The sequence below is a fragment of the Amphiura filiformis genome, chromosome 14 (genome assembly GCF_039555335.1).
Source record: "Amphiura filiformis chromosome 14, Afil_fr2py, whole genome shotgun sequence".
In the NCBI taxonomy this organism is placed as follows: domain Eukaryota; kingdom Metazoa; phylum Echinodermata; class Ophiuroidea; order Amphilepidida; family Amphiuridae; genus Amphiura; species Amphiura filiformis.
This window is the reverse complement of record NC_092641.1, coordinates 25458413-25486224: the sequence shown is the minus strand read 5'-3', so window position 1 is coordinate 25486224 and position 27812 is coordinate 25458413. Positions and strand designations below refer to the sequence as shown.

Below are 27812 nucleotides of genomic sequence, written 5' to 3'. Positions count from 1 at the left end.
TAAGTCTCTGTATTGTTGTTAGATTGCTTTTAAGGGGACACTGAGCAAACTTGAAATTGAGGATGCGAGTAGACTGTCCCACAGACTCGGATCCATCTCTGGGTAAATACTTGGAGCTGAAACCACCTTCCCCTTCACTCCATAGATTAATACCCCGGTTTATTACCCACACACCACTAAGTTAATTTGAAATTGAGGATGCCAGTTGTAAACGATGGTTAAGTCACATTGTGTGCAGTTCGAATTGAATGGTATAAAGAAGATTGTTATTACATGTACATTCAATGCAAGAATTTTCTTTGCTTTACCTCAGTTGTTCGGATCAAAACTAACAGGGGACAAAACTAACATTTTGTGGAAAAGAAATACAATTTATTTATTTATAACATTTGGCAAAGAGCACAGGTAATAGCCAATAGCGAACAGAAACAAGATAAAAAAAAAGACAATTATTGGAGTGCTTTAACTGCAGCTTTGAAAGTGGACAAGGTGGGACAACAGACAACATTTTCCGGTAGCTCATTCCATAACATAGGACCTAGGTCGAAGAAACCTCTTGGACAAAGTGAAAGGTGGATAGAGAGCTCGGTAATGGTTACATTGAATTTTGAACACATGGCGCACCGTAAAGGAGTCGCGACGAACCTCAAGAGAGGGGAGGTTAGTAGGGAAAGGAGGCTGTCATGATCCAGGTCCCAAAATTGTAATATGACCCGGCAGGCAAAGTGGGTGCCAGGTTGAGCTACTATACTCAAGAGCTGGACGGACCAGAGAAGTGTACATGGTGCGACGAAGGTGTTGGGGAGTAAGGGGGAAGTTCCTATGTATCATGCCAATCATCTGACGAGCCTTCTTACAAAGGACATCAAAGTGGATGTTCCAATTTAATTTACTAGAAATGTGAATGCTAAGGAAGATGATGTCTGTCACTCTATCAATAGGTTGGTTGTTAAGTTATAAAAGAAGGTCCGGGTATAGGATTTTTTGGTAGATATGATCATGACTTTGGTCACACAGGGGTAAAAAATGAAAATGCTTCGATCCTGTTTAGAGATATATCAAATTACTCGTCTGATGTCAAGGATTAAGAAAATGTATAGTTTGTGCTATCTACGACTTATCGTTATTGAGTTATCCTACAAAAAAACACGAATTTTAAAGGTAAATGACACGTTTTTGGTTGTACATGGATCAAAATTTCAACTTACTCCGATTTGGGCAAAAGTGGTAGCAAATTGTTTGCGTAGCTGCGTAGAACCAGAAAAAATAGTTTTGCCTATGTTTTGCCTACTGTGTTCACTTACTGAGATAGAGTGCAAACAAGGTCGAAGGCCATTGGGTGGCCATAGGCCACTGTTATCTCTGACTTCTATTGCACGTAGTATAGAGTAAACATTTTAGAAGGTAAGTTCTATACCGTTTCTTAATTCTGATATCAAGATGAGCAATTTGCCACCATTTTTGCCCAAATCGTAGTGATGTGACATTTTTATCCCCGTACAACCAAAAACATGTCAAATTGTGGGATAGGCTTTTACAGTTCTAAACTTGTCCGACGGCGAACCCGCTAAAAATCCACTATAACAAAAACATGTCATTGTGCCTAAAAATGAGGTTTTTGTAAGCTAACTCAATAACAATAGACCGTAGATAGCACAAACTATACATTTTCTTAATCCTTGTCATCAGAAGAGTAATATATCTCTTAACAAGATCGAAGCATTTTTTATTTTTTACCCCTGTGTGACCTTTCGTGACCCCTATACTAGCAAAAAATGTACTCTACAATTTGAGTCCAATACCCCCGTAGCAGAGATCCAGAAGGTATATCCTAACACCTCATCGTAACAAAGATTGGTAGACATAGGTGTTGAACTCAACCCTTAATAAAGGCCTGTATGAGATTAGCTCCTAGGCTACATGTATGGATTTCATGTGTGTTTGGCATAAATCACCAAGATTTGTTTTCTGGTTCAAAAATTGATGCTTCTCTTTTTATTGATTCCTTACAGGCTTTCAGCTACCTGGCATTATTGAATGCTACTCGTGTTGTTATATTTGGAACACCAATGGCTGCCAAGGCAATTGCAGAAACACTTGTAGCCATGCCACGGGTAAAGGTAAATATTGGCTGGACATAACCAGGGGGCAAGGGTTAAGGTGAGTATTGGCTGGACATAACCAGGGGCACAGGTTAAGGTAAGTATTGGCTGGACATACGAGAGTGGGTGGGCAGGGGTTAAGGTAAATATTGGCTGGACATACCCAGGGGGCACAGGTAAAGGTAAGTATTGGCTGGACATACGAGAGTAGGTGGGCAGGGGTTAAGGTAAATATTGGCTAGACATAACCAGGGGGCATGGGTTAAGGTAAGTATTGGCTGGACATTCGAGAGTGGGTGGGCAGGGGTTAAGGTAAATATCGGCTGGACATAACCAGGGGGCATAGGTTAAAGTAAGTATTGGCTGGACATACGAGAGTGGGTGGGCAGGGGTTAAGGTAAATATTGGCTGGACATACCCAGGGGGCACAGGTTAAAGTAAGTATTGGCTGGACATACGAGAGTGGGTGGGCAGGGGTTAAGGTAAATATCGGCTGGACATAACCAGGGCCACAGGTTAAAGTAAGTATTGGCTGGACATACGAGAGGGGTGGGCAGGGGTTAAGGTAAATATCGGCTGGACATAACCAGGGGGCACAGGTTAAGGTAAATATTGGCTGGACATACGAGAGGGGGTGGGCAGGGGTTAAGGTAAATATCGGCTGGACATAACCAGGGGGTACAGGTTAAGGTATGTATTGGCTGGACATACGAGAGGGGGTGGGCAGGGGTTAAGGTAAATATTGGCTGGACATAACCAGGGGCACAGGTTAAAGTAAGTATTGGCTGGACATACGAGAGTGGGTGGGCAGGGGTTAAGGTAAATATCGGCTGGACATAACCAGGGGGCACAGGTTAAAGTAAGTATTGGCTGGACATACGAGAGTGGGTGGGCAGGGGTTAAGGTAAATATCGGCTGGACATAACCAGGGGGCACAGGTTAAAGTAAGTATTGGCTGGACATACGAGAGGGGGTGGACAGGGGTTAAGGTAAATATCGGCTGGACATAACCAGGGGGCACAGGTTAAAGTAAGTATTGGCTGGACATACGAGAGTGGGTGGGCAGGGGTTAAGGTAAATATCGGCTGGACATAACCAGGGGGCACAGGTTAAAGTAAGTATTGGCTGGACATACGAGAGGGGGTGGACAGGGGTTAAGGTAAATATCGGCTGGACATAACCAGGGGGCACAGGTTAAGGTAAATATTGGCTGGACATACGAGAGGGGGTGGGCAGGGGTTAAGGTAAATATTGGCTGGACATAACCAGGGGGGCACAGGTAAAGGTAAATATTGGCTGGACATAACCAGGGGGCACAGGTTAAGGTAAATATTGGCTGGACATACGAGAGTGGGTGGGCAGGGGTTAAGGTAAATATCGGCTGGACATAACCAGGGGCAAGATTTAAAGTGAGTATTGGCTGGACATAAACATATTTTATCCTGTATGGATCATGGAAGCGTCGCATCACTGATGTTTTTCTTAAATGTTCCACAGGGCAGAAAAAGTTAGGTCTAGCGGATTCCTTATAGATTTCATACAACAGCACCACAAACAGGAGTGTATTTCATTTTGAATCACTGTACACCCGCAGTGTGGGAGATTAAGGTCATGTCTTTCATGGGGGTGTATGGATTTCAATGCCATTGGCAAGTTGTGAAACACAGGAGCGTATCTAACATGGGCAACCAGATAAAGATTTGTAGAAGTAAATGCCCTGGTGTGTGTCTTTATGCTTATCAAATCAAATATATAGTTTAATTTATCATTCAATTCAACGTTATTCAGGAATTATTGTTAATGGAAGAAATGGAACCCATTCAAAACAAGCCTAAGAACCCAGCTAATGCCATAGAAATCAGCAATGCCACATTTGCATGGGATAAAGAGAGTTCCAGCTCATCAGAGTCTAGCATTGTTAGTTTACAACAACAGCAGCAGCAGGGTGAAGGGAAAGATAATCAGCAACAGCAATGTCTTTTTGATATGAATTTGGTTGTTAAAAAGGTGCGTATTGGGGGACATTTTATTTATGCAAATTTGATCGAAGGAATGGGTGTGTTGGTAGAAATGTGCCTCATAAGAGAGAATAAGGACGTCTCAGCCACATTTGACCCAAAGTGGCTCCTGGTTCACAGGAATTTCATGTGAATCGAGAGCCATTTCAAGTGGCACCTACCTTTACAGACTGTAACAATAAAAATTATACACTTTTTAGAAAAAATAAGAGATAGGAGATCATGCATGGCGCCAATGTAATATACAGTAGAATCAGTAACATCTTGGCCAACAGAAAAACTTTAAACTTGGTTTATTTACTAGTTCGGGTTCAAACGCTATGCTCAATTAACTAAATCGTCCAAAAAACGAATTGGGCCAATTAGCATTTGGGCTCTTCAGAAAACAAGGGGTCACGGCGTAAATGTGAAATACAGTAGAGTTAGTAATATCTTGGCTAACAGAAAAACTTGACTTTCCCAACTCAGGTTCAAACGGTATTCCCGATTTTACATTATCGCTTGGGCCGCTTTTTGCACGTATCAAGTTTGTACCGCGTAAAATGAACGTTCATGCTTATCGTCAAAAATTTGAGAACAAAAGCAAAGGTTTTCCCCAATTTTCTTTCACTTAATTGACATTAGTAAATAAATAATATGTAATTTCAAATTTATAAATTAAAATACCATTTCAAGTGTCACATTGTTTAAAATTACTCATCTGTTTACAGCAGATGGTTCATGATTCAACTGAATTCAGTCACTTTTGCTATACAAAGATACAAAAGTGACCCAAGCTGTTTTGGGACTACTAATTGGCCATATCTTCGCTTGAGAACCACTGATTGTATTGAAACAAAGCTTATATCGTAGCTTCGTGACTTCTTTCTAGTCCGAAGGTTCTCTAGTCTGAATATAGAATAAAGGTTAGGGTTAAGGTTAAGGTTTAGGGTTAGGGTTATGGTTATGGTAAGGGTTAGGGTTAGGGTTAGGGTTTAGGGTTAGGGTTAGGGTTAGCGAGCCTTATTCTATATTCGGACTAGCGAACCTTTTTCAGAATTCGAACTAGCGAATGGTAGATTACGTGTTCGGACTAGCGAACCTTCGGACTAAGGAGCCTTCGGACTAGCGAGCCTTCGGACTAAGGAGCCTTCGGTCTAGGGAACCTTCGGACTGGAGAGTTGTCACCAGTAGCTTATAATCTTGACAACCAAGTTCTGAATACAATAATTAAAGTGGTGTTTGCCTACTAGTATTTTCTAAATTGCATAATTGTTTTGGCTAAAACCTGTATATTCCTGGAATGAATACTGATAAAAGTAATCTTACCTAATTTATCAAAGGGGAAGTGTAGTTCCAAATGGGGGCTGTTTTCAAGGTGTTGAAATCATAGGTGCAAGTTATGGTGATCAACAACCATGAGCCTGAAAGTTTGAGTCTTATTGCTCCAGCGGTTTTGGCATGAGATGCAAAAACGTATATAACAGGGGCGTATCCAGCTTTCTTGGTCGGGGGGGGGGGGGCAAAATAAAGTTTCGGGGGCACAGACGAAAAAAATTGCAGTTGCATCATACAATACCGGAGTTTTTAGAGCAAAGATGTGCGCGCGTAGTATTGTATTTTACACTATTTTTGCCCCTCATCGGAATGGAAAGGGTTTTACTCTGACAATGTGACAAATTTGTATTTTACACTATTTTGGCACATGATCAGGGTGAATTTTGGATACACCGCACGATTTAGGGAGAGGAAAAAGTGCTGTGTTTTGAAACAAAGCACCAAAACGGAGCACTATAATAAATAACATAAGAATTAAAAATTCCATGCCGTATTTGCAAACAAAGCACCAAAACGGAGCACTATAATAGGAAACATACGAATTAGAAATTTCATGCTGTATTTCCAAACAAAGCACCAAAACGGAGCACTATAATAAATAACATAAAATTAAAATTCCATGCCGTATTTGCAAACAAAGCACCAAAACGGAGCACTATAATAGGAAACATAGGAATTAGAAATTTCATGCTGTATTTCCAAACAAAGCACCAAAACGGAGCAATATAAAAGATAACATAAGAATTTAAAAAATCCCATGCCGTATTTGCAAACAAAGCACCAAAACGGAGCACTATAATAGGAAACATAAAATTAGAAATTTCATGCTGTATTTCCAAACAAAGCACCAAAACGGAGCAATATAATAGATAACATAAAATTAAAAATTCCATGCCGTATTTGCAAACAAAGCACCAAAACGGAGCACTATAATAGGAAACATAAGAATTAAAAATTCCATGCCGTATTTGCAAACAAAGCACCAAAACGGAGCACTATAATAGATAACAAATTCCATGCCGTATTTGCAAACAAAGCACCAAAACGGAGCACTATAATAGGAAACATAAAATTAGAAATTTCATGCTGTATTTCCAAACAAAGCACCAAAACGGAGCAATATAATAGATAACATAAGAATTAAAAAATCCCGTGCCGTATTTGCAAACAAAGCACCAAAACGGAGCACTATAATAGAAAACAAAAGAAATAAAAATTCCATGCCGTATTTGCAAACAAAGCACCAAAACGGAGCACTATAATAGGAAACATAAAATTAGAAATTTCATGCTGTATTTCCAAACAAAGCACCAAAACGGAGCAATATAATAGATAACATAAAATTAAAAATTCCATGCCGTATTTGCAAACAAAGCACCAAATAAACGGAGCACTATAATAGGAAACATACGAATTAGAAATTTCATGCTGTATTTCCAAACAAAGCACCAAAACGGAGCACTATAATAAATAACATAAGAATTAAAAATTCCATGCCGTATTTGCAAACAAAGCGTCGGCTGTATTCCATAGTGGCGTATAGTGATTTTTGGTAATTTTTTTGAAACTTGGCACATATGTTTTTAATGATGTTCTCTTTCATTTTTCTAAGTCTCATCAGTCATAATTAGCTAATTAATTAGTAATTAATTAATTAAATGTGGCGTATAGTTACAAAGTGACATTTTTGTATTCCATAGTGGCGTATCGACCATACGCCACTTTTTATCACATTTTATAATTATGAAATATCGGCAAAAATGAAAAACATCGTATGTCATAGTGGCGTACGCGTATCGGATCTATACGCCACTATGGAATACGAACGACGAAAAGTAACGCCATAGGGATTACACGGCGACCGAGGTGGCGTACGGTTAACGTAGGGTTAGGGTATTGCGTTTTGTTCGTTTTCCATAGTGACGTATAGTTTTATTGTCAGTTTGCCAGCAATAGTATGTATTTATTTCTTTTGAAAAATATACAACAATAAAATCTATTTAGTTTACTACAGAAATTTCACATCATTTACAAAATATAATGAATGTCTGATTTACACAACTCGATTTTAGATTGGCATTTCTTCAAACCCGATTTTCTCGAAAAGTTGTTTATTCGCGGCGCCCCACTATGCGCCACTATGGAATACGGACGACGAAAGCACCAAAACGGAGCACTATAATAGGAAACATAGAATTAGAAATTTCATGCTGTAGTACCAAACAAAGCACCAAAACGGAGCAATATAATAGATAACATAAGAATTTAAAAAATCCCATGCCGTATTTGCAAACAAAGCACCAAAACGGAGCACTATAATAGGAAACATAAAATTAGAAATTTCATGCTGTATTTCCAAACAAAGCACCAAAACGGAGCAATATAATAGATAACATAAGAATTAAAAAAATCCCATGCCGTATTTGCAAACAAAGCACCAAAACGGAGCACTATAATAGGAAACATAAAATTAGAAATTTCATGCTGTAATTTCAAACAAAGCACCAAAACGGAGCACTATAATAGATAACATAAAATTAAAAATTCCATGCCGTATTTGCAAACAAAGCACCAAAACGGAGCACTATAATAGGAAACATAAGAATTAGAAATTTCATGCTGTATTTCCAAACAAAGCACCAAAACGGAGCAATATAATAGATAACATAAGAACTAAAAAAAATCCGTGCCGTATTTGCAAACAAAGCACCAAAACGGAGCACTATAATAGATAACATAAGAATTAAAAATTCCATGCCGTATTTACAAACAAAGCACCAAAACGGAGCACTATAATAGGAAACATAAGAATTAGAAATTTCATGCTGTATTTCCAAACAAAGCACCAAAACGGAGCAATATAATAGATAACATAAGAATTTAAAAAATCCGTGCCGTATTTGCAAACAAAGCACCAAAACGGAGCACTATAATAGGAAACATAAAATTAGAAATTTCATGCTGTATTTCCAAACAAAGCACCAAAACGGAGCACTATAACAGGAAACATAAGAAGGCTAGAAATTCCATGCTGTATTTCCAAACAAAGCACCAAAACGGAGCAATATAATAACATAAGAATTAAAAAAATCCCATGCCGTATTTGCAAACAAAGCACCAGAACGGAGCACTATAATAGGAAACATAAGAATTAGAAATTTCATGCTGTATTTCCAAACAAAGCACCAAAACGGAGCAATATAATAGATAACATAAGAAAAAAATTAAAAAATCCCATGCCGTATTTGCAAACAAAGCACCAAAACGGAGCACTATAATAGGAAACATAAGAATTAGAAATGTCATGCTGTATTTCCAAACAAAGCACCAAAACGGAAATAATAAAAATACAAACATGAAAATCTTGTTTTATAATTGTGTTAGACATGTTAGAAGAGTAAGTCTTGACTCTTGTGTGATGGTATTATTTATTTTGAAAAATATCTGTATAGTGATACAGCCCTTATTCTTTGAGCTGGACTTGGGCTATTAAGATGGGCCATCGATAGGACTTAGGGCTGATAGAAGATATGTTAAAGGACCCCGAACTGCTCCTTGTCCATTGGCCCCCGAAGCTCTTGCTACGCCCCTGATAAAAATCCTTTATGCGGTACAAGTATTTTACATGTTCAGTCGTGTATCAGGGTCATTTGTATGAGGGGGCGCAGACAAAATCCGTCATCATTATTTTGGTCATGTGTTTCTCTGATAATTGCGCGGAAAATAAAGGTAACATTATGTGTTTACCGGGCCAATTGTTAACTTTATACTCTGCGGTGGTGCAGTGGTTTACATTTTGGAGGTTACTTTACGGGGTTAAATTGAAATTTTCTTGGGGGTGAGTTAACCCAACTCATTTAAAGAGGATCAACCACGCAACCCCCTGCAAAGACCACATATAGGCCTACTAGTTCCAAATGACCATTTCTCATAAGTCTCTTTCGCGGCCACTTGTATATTAATGGCGACTGTGCCCCTTTTTAAATACATATGTGTATTTTTAGAAAATGTTACAAATTTCTACAAATTTCACCTAAACGGAGAGCAGTTATTTTTGAAATGATACTTTTGTGACAATGTCCCAAAATTGATTTATGTTTGGCAAAAATATTATAGTTTTGCGGGCATAATACCATGTGCAATTACTTTTCTGTCCAGCCCTCTGTGATGCATTAACCGTTTGCTGTGCAAAAGGGGTACGATTGGTGTGTGTAGCATTTTGTGACATTATGTAATTGAATATATGAATACAAAAGCCACCCAAGTCCATACTTTGGCCAAATTGAGTTGAGCATGGGAAAGTGTTGCTATACATAGGCCTGTATGTATGAAAGAACAACACAAATTCATCCTCTGTGTCTATTGAGCATGTGAAAAATAGCATGTATGAAAGGATCAGCCCAAGTCCATCATTTGAGTCTTGTAACACACTGATTGAAGTCCAGTATGTATAAAAGTCCACTTGTAACACATTCACTGCTGGAGAGTGACTTTTGGAAAAAAATGGGGTTAATCAAGGAAAGTGTGTGGTTTATATTACATGGCAGAATGCTTATCAACATTATACATAACTGTGTGCTTTATTTTGTATTATCTTACTAGTGGTAATCTCATTCCAACATTATTGTCTTTGTATATGATTAAAAAAACACCCAGAAGTCCAGAATTTAAAATGAACCCCACGAAGTCCCTGAAATGCTAATCGTCATACCTAATACAGTTTAACTCACCCATTTTCACGTACAACTTACCATATTGACCAGGTAAATCTAACTGAAGGCATTAAAATGATACAGTTTTTTTCTCAAAATCGCTTCCCATGGACTTGGGTGGGTTTTGGATTCATGTATTCAATTTCCTGAACTTGCATAAACCAAGTGAGTTGGCAATGCAATCAACAGCATGTACATGTATGTTAAGCATATAATTTCCCAGGATTCGGGAAATATACTTAAAAAATAAAATCCCCATCCAGGTCATCTCGTATTAGGACAGCATAGATCTGCCGTTATCGGGTAAGAATAACGTATTTATGTGCTGGTATCCAGTTATGTACAGGGAATATTTATTTGGCACATAACTTCCATATTGTTAATTCTTGAATCGTAGGAAGATCCTGAATACGATAATTTAAATAAAAAAGTGTGTGTGTTTAGAGATATAACATATTGAGTTTTAAAAACATGTGTCCCCATACATGAAATTCTTTGTAGATTCAAATTATTACTTAGTGTACTAGAATGCAATTGTCACAAGTATAAGGCATAAAAGTAGGGGTAGGTTAAACAGCCTTAAGTTTAAAAAGGGTGATGTTTCAAATTTCTTAGGGAACCAGCTTATTTGATGTGGCATGATCTTCTGCGCAATTTGACACCTTTTTCATCCGAATCGGCCAAAAAATGAGAAGGTGCCGGCCAAAACAAGTATTTGGACAGAGGGGTCTGTTAGGGGGTCTGAAAATCAATATTTTCATCAATAATCATTATTTTATGCCCAATTCTGTTGTGTGTTGTTTTGCAGGTAATTGATGTCTAGAATTCCATTTTGAAAGTTGCATAAAAAATGGAGTTGTCGTTTTCTTAAAATGGCCGTTTTACGTCCAAATAAGGATGTGAGGGCGCTTTGCATAAAACATGCGCACGTTCTTTTCACATGAAATTTTATTGATGTCAGTATGAAGATAATCACATGTGGTACATCCTCAAGAAATTTGGGCATTATATATCTTTTCGTTTGACCGTGGCACCATTTTTTGTATTCTCAGGCAGCCTTCCATTGAAACGTACACAGTTTAAAGTGCATTGACCCCTGCACAGTTGAATAGCAGCGTTCTATGAAATATTCAAAAATCAAACGGTACGTGTACAATGTAAATCGCACAAATTTCTTGAGCAGGTACTACCTATGATTAGAGAAGGTGGTTTTGAATACATAATCCTCTATAATCCTCTAGACGTTAAAGTTAAAGTAACTTCATTTCGCAAGGTCTCTATTATCTTCATACATACGCCATTCAAATTTTGGTTTTAAAGATCGTTTGCAAGTTAAATGCGAAGCGCCCTCATATCCTTATTTGGACGTAAAATGGCCATTTTAAGAAAACGACAACTCCAATTTTTATGCAACTTTCAAAATGGAATTCTAAACATCAATTACATACAAATCAATACCAACTTTAACAGAATCAGGCATATAATAATGATTGTTGATGAAAATATTGATTTTCAAACCCCCCTGTCCAAAAACTTGTTTCAACTAAGCTGGTTCCCTAAGAAATTTGAAGCATCATCATTCTTTAACCCACCACTAATAAAAGAAATTAGATAACTTTGATTCTATTGTGAAATCTAATTATGGTAGGTCTGCTATACTTCTGCTATTCCTGATGGTATCCAAAATAGTACATTCAGTAATCATTATGTGACACGTCAGAGTGAATGAAAATTGATTGATAAATATTAATTATTTAATTAATTAATTACTTAATTAATGTATTTAAAGGGGCATTTCGTGAGCCACAGCATCACCCCCCCCCCCCCACTTTTCTTTAAAAAGTTTAGATTTTTATATCACTGGAAACCTCTGGCTATATGATGTTTATGTACCAAAAAAATTCTTGCAGATTAATTCGTTTAGCAAAGATATCGTGAAATTTGAATTTCGTTCTGGTGTACCAGAAAGAAATTACAACGCATTGTATATGGGGCAGTGTAATACACATAAGGCCAAATAAAAAAATAAACATGTTTCACGTCCCCTCCCGCTTCCTTTTTAGAGGTTTCCTCAAATATGTTTTTATTTTTTGAAATTCAGTTATAACTTTTCAAAAAATATGTCTAGGAAGCTGGGATGCTTTCTATAGCCTTGTTAAGATACAAGAAACACTTTAGTAAGGTTTTGTGATCATTAGAGGGGGTGTAACTCTCAGAACAACAAATAAAAAAGGGCCTCCTCCTTTTTCCAGGCGTTTATTGTATACGCTAAAACAGCTCTAAGTATGGGTATTTACACCAATTTTGCCATAAAAAATAGAAAATAAAAAGCCCCCTCTTCCTCCTTTTTTTCGAAAACCCGGACGTGAAACATGTTTTATTTTTTATTTGGCCTAATCGTGCATAACTCGCAAACGCAAAATCGGAATCAACTGAAATTTTGGAAAAAAACTTTTTTTGTGGATATCTACTGAAAAATGTCATAAAAATAGCATGCTATGATCACGAAATACTCCTTTAATGACTTAATTATTTAATTAATTAATTTATTTATTTATCTATTTATTTACCAGGATGATCAAAGATTTTTATAGTTCCAGGGTTAAAACCACATAAACGGTCTACATAAAAGGGTTGCGGCGAGGTGCTCCACATTAGAATACGCTCTATATAGCGAAATATCTTATTATTTACTTCCAAAATCGCAGCAATATCAACGACTTTCTCCTCTATCTTTGAATCGCTTTGCTTACTTGCCAACTTACTCCTCAAAATATGACAACCACAGTGTATGCATGACAACAATGTTGCCCAGAAAATAACAATAGTTTTAACGGCGTATTAGCCTTAGTAATTTAGTTTTTTTTAATCAAAAGTGTGGAGGGGGAAACTGGGGGGAAGAAAATTATTGGGGGATGCTCCCTTATATTGTTTTTTCATGTTCCTCGTATCATGCTTGACAAGATAATGTCTTGCTTTTCATTTATTTCGCCCTTATGTTTTTCTTTATTAAATAAGTTATTAATTTTGTAGTGAGGAAATGCTCCCTTATATTTTTTCATGTTCCTCGTAGCATGCTTGACAAAATAAGGTCTTGCTTTTATTTATTTCGCCCATTGTGTTTTTCTTTATTTTATTGTTAATTAAATGATTAATTAATTAATTTTGTAGTGGGGGTATGCGCCATTATATTTTTTCATGTTACTCGTATCATGCTTGACAAGATAAGATCTTGCTTTTTATTCATTTCGCCCTTTGTGTTTTTTCTTTATTTTATTTTTTAATTATTAAAATGATTAATTAATTAATTTTGTAGTGGGGTATGCTCCATTGTTGTTGTTTTATGTTCCTCGTATCATGCTTGACAAGATAAGGTCTTGCTTTTTATTTATTGCGCCCTTATTTTTTTTTTTTTTAAATTAAATTATTAATTGATTTTGTTGTGGGGATATGCTTCCTTATATTTGTTTTCATGTTCCTCGTAATCGTATCATGCTTGACAAGATCAAGTTTTGCTTAAAAAAATATTTCGGCCCTCATGTTATATTTTTGTTCATGTTCCTCGTATCATGCTTGTCAAGATAAGGTCTTGCTTTTTATTTATTTCGGCCCTTGTGTTTTTCTTTATTTCATTTTTTAATTAAATGATTAAATAATCAATTTTAAATGATTTATTGATTAATTTTGTAGTGGAGTAAGCTCCATTATGTTTTTTTCATGTTCCTCGTATCATGCTTGACAAGATAAGGTCTTGCCTTTTCATTTATTTCGGCCCTTATGTTGTTCTTTATTTTATTTTTAATTAAACAATTAAATAATTAATTTTGTAGTGGGGACATGCTCCCTTATATTTGTTTTCATGTTCCTCGTATCATGCTTGACAAGATGAGGTCTTGCTTTTTATTTATTTCGCCTCTTATGTTTTTCTTTATTTTATTTTTAGTTCAATAATTAATTAATGTTGTAGTGGGGTATGCTCCCTTATATTTTTTCCATATTCCTCGTATCATGCTTGACAAGATATGGTCTAGCTTTTATTTATTTCGCCCCTTATGTTTTTCTTTATTTTAATTTTAAGTAAATAATTAATTAATTTTGTAGTGGGAGACATGCTCCCTTATATTTGTTTTCATGTTCCCCGTATCATGCTTGACAAGATACGGTCTTGCTTTTTATTTATTTCGCACCTTATGTTTTTCAGAGAACATGACATGAGCAAAAATACAAATAATATATTGTCCTGATAGTGGTAGTACTGGTATACTTGGTGTAGTTGAAAAGATGTGATCTCTGAACCTTCTCCTATAAACATTGTTGGCAACCAATGCTTGGTAACCATGGTAACACTTTCTAGTTAAAAGTTATCATCTTTATATCACAGAGTAGCAACTGTGTTCCAATATATGTGGTTCAAGTGAAGTTCAAACTGTTTCATTTCTGCATCCCGGAGGGGGTTCGCCCTGGTTGAAGGTGTACGGGGATGTGCCACGGTTTTGGGGTACCTTTTCAGCAATTTTGGTATATCGATGGGTGGGTTTTCAGTGGAGACCAATGCGCATTTGGGCAAAAATGCCCCTAATACCGCCCAATTAGGGCAAATTTGGGTGCTTTTTATTGGGTGTATTTTGTGAAAAATTGGTATACAGAAGGGTGGCAAAAACAGTAAAAAGTAGGTATAGAGAAAGTCAGCATCCGAAAGTCTGCGTGGCACATCCCCGTAAATATTTTTTCGAAGAACCCCCCGGGTTCTGCATAGGCCTACCTGAAAAAGTTCCCCGACTTTCAGTGTTTCGAAGTATTATTTTATTCACAAATTACCTAAAATTAAGAACATTATTACTTACCTCTAAATCAGTAACAAATAAAGTGCCCTATTCTTTAAGTCAAATGAAAAACAAAGGTTTTGGAGTTCTATGACCACGAGCATGAGCCGGACTAACTTAATGAGGCACGTAAACACACACTCATAATAAAACATACAAGGGTGATACATGTACATACCTCGCTATACTTGTAAATATGTAGGCCTGCTTCTTCTAGTTCAGTAGTACTGCATCAGTACAATGTAGGCCTAATAAGTAGAGCACTATCCAAATTTTGTAAATCTGAAACGTATTGAAGGCCTAATCCAAAATATGAAGTTCTGAAACGTATCGTAGCAGGTGAAAATATTTGGAATGGTGGAGGCACAGTCGAGTCCATGTCCAGGCATCGTACATCAACAACGTTACGCGGAACCGATGAGGGCGACATTTGCTGTGTTTGAGTGCTTTGTTTGTAAACGGAGCAAATTTTCCTGTCCCTATATCGTGCAGCACATGGAATTTTGGTGAATTTCTTTTCCTTTGCCCTCCAGATTTTCTTTTTCATTGTTTGCCAGAGGGGTAATTTTTTCTTTTCTTTTTTGTCGGGGGGGACTCTGCCCCCTGCCCCCGGCTGGCTACGCTACTGGTATATAACAATGCTGTATAGGATAGAACATACTTCCGGTTGTCATAGAAGTCACCACATTTTTGTTTACACCAGGCTCTCAGGCTTTAAATTTTACTGGGGTAATGAGAAAAATAAAGGTTGTTGCCTTAACCTTACACCCAAATAATATGCTCTAGTAAAAACGTTTAAATAATGGCCATCGGTTGCGCCTTACACATTATTTACGTTTTTACTTTGTATTCTTTGACTCCAAAAATAGTGTGATTTTAAAGAGAAAATATCACATTTTTTGCCAAAATAATTTAAGTTGTTCACATTAAGGTAAAGCATGCGAGTTACAGAGACAACAATCTGTGATCGGTTGAAAATCCGTGAAAATCTGTGATCCAACACAGATTTTTCACGGATTTTTCAACCAGTCACAGATTTTTCACAGAAATGTCTCCTAGTGTATAGAGGTAGTCATTGAGACGTCAACGCCGCCATCTTGTGGGTATGGAGTGCCTTGTTGCTAAGATCACCCCGCATTGACGCTTGACTGAAGAGGTGCGTCGTGCGCTGCAACTTCCGCGTAATCGGGGGCGTAATGTCTAACGCATGACATGCAGAACGGCAGTACCCACAAGATGGCGGATCCCGCGGAAAAGGCCTCTATTGCACAAAAATGTACGCCTGACCTTACGTAATGTTCTGCGTAGAATGTGTACGCTTTATAGGGTTCATAGTGATTTCACCTTTGACAAGTCACAGTGTGTGAATTTCAATAATAAGGTCTACGGTGTTACGTAGAATTTTCATAAGTCAGTGCAAAATTTGCTACACTAGTGGAACCAAGGTTATTTTGCTTCCTTATACCCTAGATAACAAAACCTGAGTTGGTTCCATTTTTTTCTAGTGTGTCTTCGGCGGCCATTTTGAAATATTTTGCCTTTTTAAAGCCGTATTTGTCCCTAAACCGCACAAAGTCATATTTTTCTTAATGATTATTTATACTTTTGATTGTCAAAATCCACTAAGAACATAATTAGGATCATTTTCTAGAATCCAAGATGGCTGCCAAATCCAAAATGGCCGCCAATTTGTCTAAAATGGTCTGCCAGCTATAAGGACATTGATTTCTTTCCTTTTTCCTGATTATTTTCACTGCTTATGTTTCTGAGAATCCACTGAGAACTAAAAACTTAATTTGGTCCATTTTCTCCAATCCAAGATGGCCTCTAAATCCAAAATGGCCGCCTTTTATTGTAATATGGCATACCGCTGTGAACAATTACTATCATTGAGAGTAAAATACTTATATCTTATTAATATCTTATTTCTGTCAAATATGGATAAGAAAATGATTCTAAACATCTTAAAGTAGTGCAACAACATTGTTTAAGGAGAATATATGTGCATTTAACCTTTCAAAATGGCCGCCAAATTGTCTTGAAATTGGCTAAGATTAATTAATTAAATTAATTTATGCAATGAAATGCAGAAAATCATGTTTTTAAAAGTTGAAATTTCAATATTGTAATTCAACTTCAAACATTTATGATAGAGCTGACCTTGAGGCATTTAAATGCCTAGTTGTCATCATAAGTTCCTCAGTTTGGTGCACAGCTGTAGGCCTATCATATTCTCTCTAAATTCCAGGGACTTATTAAAATGACAAAACTTTGAAAAGACTTAAAATTCAAATCTAATGGATTTAAATTATACTCTAATAAAGATTTGAATTTTAAGTCTTTCAAAAGTTTTGTCATTTTAATAAGTCTCTTAGACTTATTTTTAAATCTTAGGAATTTAGAGAGTTGGTACACTCTTCAACTGCTCTACAATTACATGCTTCTGTACAAGTCAGATTGTGTCGTCTGCAGGAATATCTTCTGGAGCATTTGCTTATTCCACATCCGCACCTAACAAGCTCGTCAACATACTCGGGAGCTATTGCAATGTCTGACAGGATAGGTACTGGAATGTTATCTGTATCACTCGACCATCCTAGCTTGAACGGGTCTGGAATATTTGGATTTACCACAAGGTCTTGACTCCAAACATATGCTTGCATATGCGCCCGCAGAATGTGTTGATGCCACGCACAGGAAGTTGAAGGAATTTTATCAATCCTCCCTGGTTGGCTCTTGAGGCGTTTCCATCTCAGTTTTTTAGCTGTGTTGGCCTGTAGGTCATTTTTTGTGCCCATGAGCCTGCAAAAAAGCCTCTCACAGCGTGAAAGAACACTTTAAGAAGGCATTTCTGCATCACCAAGTTGACTCAGTGCTGTGAGTTTTTCAGGTGTTGCTTCAGTGAAGGCCTTGAAGGCAGTCTTCTTACCTATACCTCTGATATGTCCACATGTGTCGCATCGTGTTAAACAATGAAATCCCGGAAGCGCTGCTGCTTTTGATGTCCCAAGACGGATATGTATTGGTTTCAGCAAGATTTTCCTTCTGTTGTCACCTGTTCCCATAAGCATAATTGTCTGAATGATGTTCGTCTGATTATATCTTTGATTGAGTTTTCTCTTCCATAATTATCAAATATGACACGGCAACCTTGTTTTGTCGAAAATGCAACATGCATTATGTTCTTTCATCGACAGGTGTTAGTACACAAGAGGAAGCAGACACTCTAATCATGCTACATGCAGCTAGCAGAGATCTCTCAAACTGGAAAGAATGTCCATATCATAACCCAAGATACAGATGTTATGGTCCTTGCTCTTCGAAGACTCGCGGTTCCTGGTCTTCAGACAACCATGCTGAAGAACTCATAGCACTGAGTCAACTTGGTGATGCAGAAATGCCTTCTCAAAGTGTTGTTTCAGGCTGTGGGAGATTTTTGTGCAGACTCGTGGGCACAAAAAATGACCTACATGCCAACACAGCTGAAAAACTGAGATGGAAACGCTTCAAGAGCCAACCAGGGGGATCCAACTTCTGGTGCGTGGCATCAACACATTCCTGTCGATGGCGGAACATCATTCATGTTGCTTTTCACATGCAGACGTGTTACTGTGACTATGAAGGTTGCCGTGTCATATTTGATAATTATGGAAGAAAAAACTCAATCAAAGATATAATCAGACGTTGCAAGTTAGGAGTCCAATCATCAGCGAGAGCCTACATTGTTGCTGACACAACCCCCATCCATGACTCAAAGCTATTTTTGGCTATAACAATAAAACTAAGGACTCCCTCACAATCTACCTGGCAAACAAAGTTTTGCAGCCATCGACAGGTGTTAGTACACAAGAGGAAGCAGACACTCTAATCATGCTACATGCAGCAGAGATCTCTGAAGCTGGAAAGAATGTCCATATCATGACCCAAGATACAGATGTTATGGTCCTTGCTCTTCGAAGACTCACGGTTCTTGGTCTTCAGACAACCATGCTTATGGGAACAGGTGACAACAGAAGGAAAATCTTGCTGAAACCAATACATATCAGTCTTAGGACATCGAGCAGCAGCGCATCCGGGATTTCATTGTTTGACAGCATGCGACACATGTGGACATTATCAGAAGTATAGGCAAGAAGACTGCTTTCAAGGCCTTCACTGAAGCAACACCTGAAGAACTCACAACACTGAGTCAACTTGGTGATGCAGAAATGCCTTCTCAAAGTGTTGTTTCAGGCTGTGAGAGGTTTTTGTGCAGGCTCACGGGCACAAAAAATGACCTACAGGCCAACACAGCTGAAAAACTGAGACGGAAACGCTTCAAGAGCCAACCAGGGGGATTGATACAATCCCTCCAACTTCTGTGCGTGGCATCAACACATTCTGCGGGCGCATAATCAGAATGTTTGGAGTCAAGACCTTGTGGTACATCCAAATATTCCAGACCCATTCAAGCTAGGATGGTCGAGTGATGCAGATAACATTCCAGTACCTATCCTGTCAGATATTGCAATAGCCCCCGAGTCTGTTGTCGAGCTTGTTAAGTGCGGATGTGGAACAAGTAAATGCTCCAGAAGATGTTCCTGCAGACGACACTATCTGAGCTGACTTGTACAGAAGCATGTGCTTGTGGAGCATATGAAGAGTGTACCAATACAGCTCTGTGCACCAAACTGCGGAACTTGAAAATACTGATAACATAGATGATGAGTATTGATGACAACTAGGCATTTAGATGTCTCAAGGTCAGCTCTATCATAAATGTCTAAAGTTGAATTACAATATATTTCAATAATTTTCTGCATTTCATTGCATAAATGCTGAAAAATTAATCATAGCCAATTTCAAACACTTTGGCGGCCATTTTGAAAGGTGAAATGGACCTATATTCTTCTTAAACAATGTTGTTGCACTACATTAAGATGTTATTTTATTATTATTATTATAATTATTTTAATATCCATATCTGACAGAAATGGGATACATGTATTTTACTCTCGATGATAGTAATTGCCAAAAGCGGTATGCCATATTTTAATAAAAGGCGGCCATTTTGGATTTAGAGGCCATCTTGGATTGGAGAAAATGGACCAAATTAAGTTTTTAGTTCTCAGTGGATTCTCAGAAACATAAGCAGTGAAAATAATCAGGAAAAAGGAAAGAAATCAATGTCCTTATAGCTGGCAGACCATTTTAGACAAATTGGCGGCCATTTTGGATTTGGCAGCCATCTTGGATTCTAGAAAATGATCCTAATTATGTTCTTAGTGGATTTTGACAATCAAGAGTATAAATAATCATTAAGAAAAATATGACTTTATGCGCTTTCAGGACAAATACAGCTTAAAAAAGGCTAAAAATAGTGGCCATTTTGAATTTCAAAATGGCCGCCGAAGATACATTCGAAAAAAATGGAACCAACTCAGGTTTGGTTCGTAGGGGTTTTCAGAAGCTAAAAAGCATTGGTTCCACTAGTGTAGCAAATTTTGCACTGGGTTACGTAACACCATGTACTTAATAGAATTTCCAACTGCTATAAAATTATATTAACATTGTATTTCTATTTATAAAGGGTTCCCTTGTAGGTATTTGTGGTAGCATCGGCAGTGGTAAAAGCTCATTAATATCCGCCCTGCTAGGCCGTATGGTGAAAATGAATGGCACCGTAGCACTGAAGGGTTCCATAGGTTATGTCTCACAACAAGCATGCATATTCAATGCAACTGTAAAGGAAAACATCTTATTTGGGGATGATTATGATGAGGAGAGATATGCCAAAGCCATTGATGCTTGTAGCTTACAGGACGATTTAGATATCTTAGCACAGGGAGATGAAACTGAGGTAAGAATGATTGATTGCTTGATGGTGATGTTATGATGAGGAGAGATATGCCAAAGCCATTGATTCTTGTAACTTGCAGGAGGATTTAGATATCTTAGCACAGGGAGATAAAACTGAGGCACACCGACACCGCCTGGCTAATAATTATTTGGTGGAGCAGAGACATTAAAATGAATACACGGGATCGATACACGTGAATTGCTATGCACGATTTTGATATCAGACGAAAATCTTCGGATAGTGGGTTAGAAATTGATGAATATCTCCCGCAAATGAATTTTCTCAAGAAACCAGATGTGGTCTCATACACTTGAAAATACGTGTTGAACAGATATGATAGTCGCTAGAATGCGCTTTGAAAATTGGCCGTGCGCTTTGAACTCAAAATCTGACAATTTTATATTGCGTTGGTCCTGTATTCATTACTCGTTGATGGCCGATAAACGTCCCAATAAATCGGACTTAGTCACCGGTCAGTTCTACAGCATAGATATCCATGGCTAACGATGGTTAACTATGGAAACATGTTGAAGGACATCAAGAAAATTTTCTAAGTTATTTATTTTGAGCTCTTTCGAGACGAGTAATGGATATATTCTGTAGATTTAGGTTTTGTCTGTGACTGCTAATGTGAGGCCGTCGTAGGTCGTACGGGGCTCAAACTCGGTGGGTGGGTGTAGTTCTGTCCTGGCAAGAAGAAGTTTATGTTCGTTAAGTCATCCGACCCCGGGGCCCCTCCAAGGGGTCATTTGAGGTCAAATGACTAAAAACTGCCATATGGGCATGAAACTAGGTCCTACGGGACTCAAACTCGGTGGGTGGGTGTAGTTCTGTCCTGGCAAGAAGATGTTTATGTTCGTTAAGGCATCCGACCCTGGGGCCCCCTCCCAGGGGTCATTTGAGGTAAAATGACTAAAAACTGTCATATGGGCATGAAACTAGGTCGTACGGGGCTCAAACTCGGTGGGTGGGTGTAGTTCTGTCCTGTCAAGAAGATGTTTATGTTCGTTTTAAAGTCATCTGACACCGGGGTCCGCTCCCAGGGGTCATCTGAGGTCAAATTACTAAAAAGTGTCGTATGGGCATGAAACTTGGTAGGTACAGTCAACATTTAGAGTTATAAGTTTAGATCATTTTGGGGTCATCCAAGGTCACCCAGGGGTCACCCAGGGGTCATCTGAGGTCAAATTACTAAAACTGTCGTATGGGCATGAAACTTGGTGGGTACAGTCAACATTTAGAGCCAAATTTTTGGAAGGTCATTTTGGGGTCGCCAGGGTCATCTGAGGTCAAATTAGTAAAACTGTCATATGGACATGTCACCATCAGCCTGGTAATCGCGCCCAGCCGAGAACCGCCAAATATGGTAACCGCCTACTCTATTTTAAAACTGATGCATCAATGACTATGTTCATCATGTCATTATTGTATCATTCTCACATACATTAGGAAATGAATTTGGAGAATAGAGGCCTTGCATGTGACATATCATCCCGTAAATATGGCGGACTACTCAAATGCATTCAACAAAAGCATGATTGCAATCAAATAGGTTGATGACAACATTTGATTGAATTGACTGCGCTCCGCCATAACTACGGTGAAGGACACCGGCTCAAATCCTTTGTTTGGAGCCAATCGATAAGAGAGTTCCCGTGTTTTGGGTTACCCGCCATCTTGGAGGGAAACCTAAACTCCGTTTACAATTTTCAGAATACCAACACTCGCGCAATAATTAGCAAATGTTATTTTGTAGAATGTAGCATCAATAGGGTCATTGACCAAATCAAAGGAATGAGGAATACGGCGGTGCGAATCATGTTATAAACACTATTGTAGTCCGTTCCGCTTGAAAACACGGGAACTCTCTATACTTTCTGTTAATAAAATACTATGCTGACCTCACACTCCAGTAATTTCAGATCATTGAGCTCAGTAATACATCAAAGAATGTCTTCCAATTCATGAAAACAAATAGATAATCTGCATATCGGATTAAAAGCTTGAGGCATTTCAATTGCAAGGCCCATTACTTATACACCAACAACAACATAGGCCTACAAGTGTATATAATGTAGCATGTGCACACATTATCATGTTGTGGATGGTGAATCAAGCTGCAGTGCCTACCCATTCCCAAATAAATGCAGTGACCAACCGGTGTTCACTCATGATTGACGTACTGATCATTATGTATGATTTAAACTCATAGGTTTTGGCAATTTGGGAGGGTGGGTTCAAAATGACCCCATAGGATTATACGGGGTAAAAATTTCAAATTGCTCAAATACCCCTTTCAAATATATCAAATTATTTAAATAAATAAATGAATGAATGAATGAATGAATGAATGAATGAATGAATGAATGAATGAATGAATGAATGAATGAATGAATAAATAAATATATGAAAAAAAATTGAACAAATTGTAGCGTACCATTAAAATCATAATAACCATTGCTGGCAGGCGGATTCGAACCAACGATATTGACATTACCAGTCTGATGCTCTAACACTGAGCTATGCCATCATCTAGTAATGAGGGTCGAGTTTTTAGCGTATACAGTGTTTGTCTGTGAAAATGCCGCCTTGTGAAATAAATAAATATAAAGTCTCAATTTTTAATTTAAATTTATTTGATAATTTTCTAACCTATATTTTCTTTAGAGCAGGGACAAATATTTCCCCTTTTATCCAATTTGGCCGCTAAATAAGAATCTACTTCTTTTATTACTGATTTAATTCCGCGATTTGTTCCATTCAGCAATATCAAAGATTAATGTCAAGCATCTCACGACAGATATTTAGTTGGCTTAGTGGTTTTGCACAGTGCTTTTTAACCGGGAGGTACCGAGATCGATTCCCACCTCTGCCTGCAATATTTTTTCAAGACTGGGAAATAATAACCTGACATTCGCCGCTGACATTCGTACTGCAGAAGCGGAGTTGTAACTTGTTAAACTTTGCTCCTTCCGTAAAGGGTACATTATTTTGGCACTACATTATTTCTTTTTTCCACATTGCTGGTAGGCCCTATTAAATATCAAATGGTCATAATTGGCGGTCACTTCAAATCATCGCCAACTGAACGAGGTTCAGGAATGTACTCTCATTGTTAATTGTTGGTTAATCCACCACTTGAACAGGACTTAACCAAAGCAAACAAAGACTTAAGCTTTTTTACGAATGCTATACATAAGTATAAGCTTATTATCCTCTTCAACAATAGGATTAAAGATTGGTGCTTGACTGGAATTACGTGCTAGTGTCATTGGTTATTGTTAAAAGGCAATAAGGTGTGTAATTGCAATATTTCCTCTGAATAGGAAAGACTCTCTACATCGAACCATGGATGCTGGTGGTTCGAATTAAGCCCGATCCTGACTCCACTTCGCAGCGGTATGCGATGCTGCGATGCTTTTCAAACATCTCAGCATCCAGCGATGGAATTAAAATGTACAGGTGGAGTCAGTATCGGGCTTTAGGAATAAAAACCCAATTCGAAATGATGCGCTTGAGAATTCAACAATATAAATAATGGTAGCTCTATTATAATACACATTAATGATAAAATTCCAAAATATAATACGTTTTCTGTCTTTGCTTGTCACGTGGTAGCGATTATATTTTTAAATAAGTTTCAAATGAAAAACAACAAGACAAGTGGCCGAGTGGTCTAAGGCGCTAGGCTCATAGAGTACTAAGCGTTGCGCCGTGAGTTCGAACCCCGCCTCTGCCAAACTTTAAAAGAAGTAAATTAAAATTTGACTTTTTTTAATTTCATATTTGGGAAATGTGACTGGGAGAATTTATGTATGGTGTGGAGTGGTGTGATAGGGCATGTACTTTAACTGGCCGGCGCGGTCCGGTGACTAAGTCTTTATTGGGCGTTTTATCGGCAGTCAACGAGTAATGACAGCGTGTAGTACAGCTGCACTCACTGTAGGCAGTATAAAAGTCGATGACCATTGACCTCAATGGGGTATACAAGCTTATTCACGCACAACCAAGATCAATTACACGGCTATTGTGTATAGCCTTAGTTATGTCCCTCGACTAATTATTGGTTTTAAAGAGCTTTAAAGGTTTGAACCAAATGGCTAATCGTGGCTGTGGATTCAACCTACCATGGCGATTCCTGCCATGAAGATATAGGGTCGATGACACTGTGTGAGGTAAGAATGATTGATCGTTTGATGATGAGGTTATGATGAGGCACAGTGGCGGCGATTCGGTGGGGGTGGGGGCAAGGGGATTTCCCCCCAAATATTTTTCTTTCCCCCCAGTTTGTTCCCCACTTTTGAGGCAAAAAACCCAAATACGTAAATTTCCACTTTTTGCGGCAATTTTGCGCAAAAAGTTGTCGATTCCCCCCTGATATTCACTTCCCCCCCCCATGCTCCCCGAAAAATTCCTGGTGACGCCACTGATGATGAAAGATATGCCAAAGCCATTGATGCTTGTAGCTTACAGGAGGATTTAGACATCTTAGCTCAGGGAGATGAAACTGAGGTAAGATTGATTGATTGATTGGTGATTGATTGATGATTGATTGATTGATTGATTGATTGATTGATTGATTGATTGATTGATTGATGAGGTTATGATGAAGGGATTAATAAAGCCATTGATGCTTGTAGCTTACAGGATGATTTAGATATCTTAGCTCAGGGAGGTGAATCTGAGGTAAGATTGATTGATTGATTTATAATGAGGTTATGATGAGAAGATATATTGACGCACGCTGTGGAGAACTCTCATTATACTATCATCAATTTTCTTGTCACCACCTTACTTTATGAGTTTTGTTAATGATAGCTTCAGTACCATTTACATGGTATAGCTATATCTTCATCAAAAATACTTTTACAGATCGGTGAACGGGGTATTAACCTAAGTGGTGGACAGAAGCAACGTGTTAGTATGGCAAGGGCGCTTTACTCAGATGCGGATGTGTATCTATTAGACGACCCTTTGAGTGCAGTGGATACTCATGTAGGACAGCACATCTTTAGACATTGTATCAAAGACATGTTACAAGGGAATGGAAAATCAGTTGTATTTGTCACTCATCAACTACAGGTATGTTTCTTATATGTGTGCATCAAAAAAGATCCATATCAAAGGGATGCATTTGTAGGCTGCTATATGTTTCCCTTCTTACATAATAGTTAGGAATAAATACGTGGTCACACAATTATGTAAGAAACTGAAATCAAAACCGAAACTCTTCAAGTTTAAGGTTTGTAATAAAGGGTACAAATTCGTAATAACATCCGTAATACCATCCGTATTAACATCCGTGTTTTATGTGTTAAAAGGTTGCAGTCAAGTTAGCTCAATCGATAAGACGTTCGACTATGGTGCGAGAGGTTGCGGGTTCGAACCCTGGCGGTGCTTATTACGCTCTCATGGAAAAATTAAGTCAGCTTGAAATTCCACTGGACATGTAACTTGCTGCTAATTGTCTCGTTGTAACTGGTACGAAACCCGGGGAGCTGATCCTGGTTGCGAAGGTTATTTGTGGAATGTCTAGGGTGTGCGCTCTTGAAGCAGCAAAGTCCCTGAATTGTTGTTAAATGGTTTGTGGAATGATGTGGGGCCGTAGTGGTCAGCGACAACCTGTAAATTGTGCTGAGGCTTGTGGATCAACGTCTAGGCGTTGTGCCTGTGCGTAGGCAAATCACTGCGCTTTTTTTTTTTAAGAAATCGTAATTTTCGCATGGTTAAAACGTCACAGTGCATTCAAAACACTATTTTGCCAACAGTTTATGATATATTCTACCCTAGAACCAGCATTTTTTGGTAGTTGAGCAGGTCAAAAATGTAATATTTTTTTATATCTTTTAATGCTTGGATGATAAGAAAAATATCCACAGAGCACAACTTTCACCGAACAATGGGCACATCAGCCTTCATTTCAAACTTTTTCCATTAAAATGCACCAGGTATGGTCAGCGAATGGAAACACTGGTTGTTATGTCTTCAGTCAGATAGGGTTGGACCTGATTTAGGGATGTGATCTCTGTATGATCTGAATTCTCGCATATTCATGAGGGCCGATCGTTTGTTCGTGTGTGCCTAATAACTTCACGTCAGGGTTATGTGCCTTCGCACAATGCAATAGCGCATTGCTGATTATTTTTGACTTATTTTTTAGAAAAAGACTATACTATTGCACTCTGCAAGAGTGCAATAGTCAATTTTCCTTGATTACACTCACGCGCAGCTACCTTGGCAACGCTGACAAACACAGGCGTATAGCGAGCACGGTAACTACGTTGACTCCCCGATTATGGGTGTGAGTGTCGATTCTATAAATAAATAAACTTTAGACTTCAGAGCAAATTTGCATTTGTTAGGTCATCCGAGGTCAAAGGTCAGGTAAAATTTAAAGTAGCTCTGATCGGGCTGTGTCTCAGGGGAAAATCTCAGGCACTTGGGGAATATAAAACTGCAAAGGTCATATGAGGTCAAAGGTCAGGTCAAATTCACAGTTGCTCCCATTAGGCTGTAACTTGGAGAATATAGTCCCTGACACTTGACAGTTTGAAACCGAAAAGGTCATCATAACCGTTTACCGTGTCTACTAACCACTCTGGTTTATTAACCGCTCCCGTTTACCTAACTAGCGGGGGCCCGCGCGAAGCGCGGGACTCCCGCGAGTATAGCATATTCTTCTCATACAGTATTTGACGGACTGTGACTATGTCTTGCTGATGCGCGATGGTAGAATAGCCGAGGAGGGTAAACACAATGAATTGATGACCAAAGATGGAGAATACGCAAATCTAATACGAACATTTCATATGGACGAAAGCGAAGACAATAACGATACATTGCTGGACACAAGCAGCAATCATGAATCAAAGACAAGTCTTGATGGGGCGAGTCGTCGTAGCTTGACTCCATCAATGGATGAGAATGAATTGAGACCGGACTTCCTAAGCTCTTTGTCTGATATATCAATGGTAGAAGAACTGAAACATGAAGGTTGGTAG

At 38.2% G+C, this 27812-nt stretch overlaps 1 protein-coding gene across 1 annotated transcript; it reads left to right on the top strand.

The window, feature by feature from the left end:
* The first annotated feature begins 62 nt into the window (after nucleotides 1–62).
* On the top strand, nucleotides 63–27812 carry LOC140169316 (ATP-binding cassette sub-family C member 5-like). The gene is made up of 7 exons (XM_072192574.1): nucleotides 63–102; nucleotides 473–660; nucleotides 2013–2120; nucleotides 3891–4109; nucleotides 20542–20811; nucleotides 25684–25893; nucleotides 27501–27812. Exons 1-7 carry the CDS (start codon nucleotides 63–65, stop codon nucleotides 27810–27812), a joined length of 1347 nt encoding a protein of 448 aa, XP_072048675.1.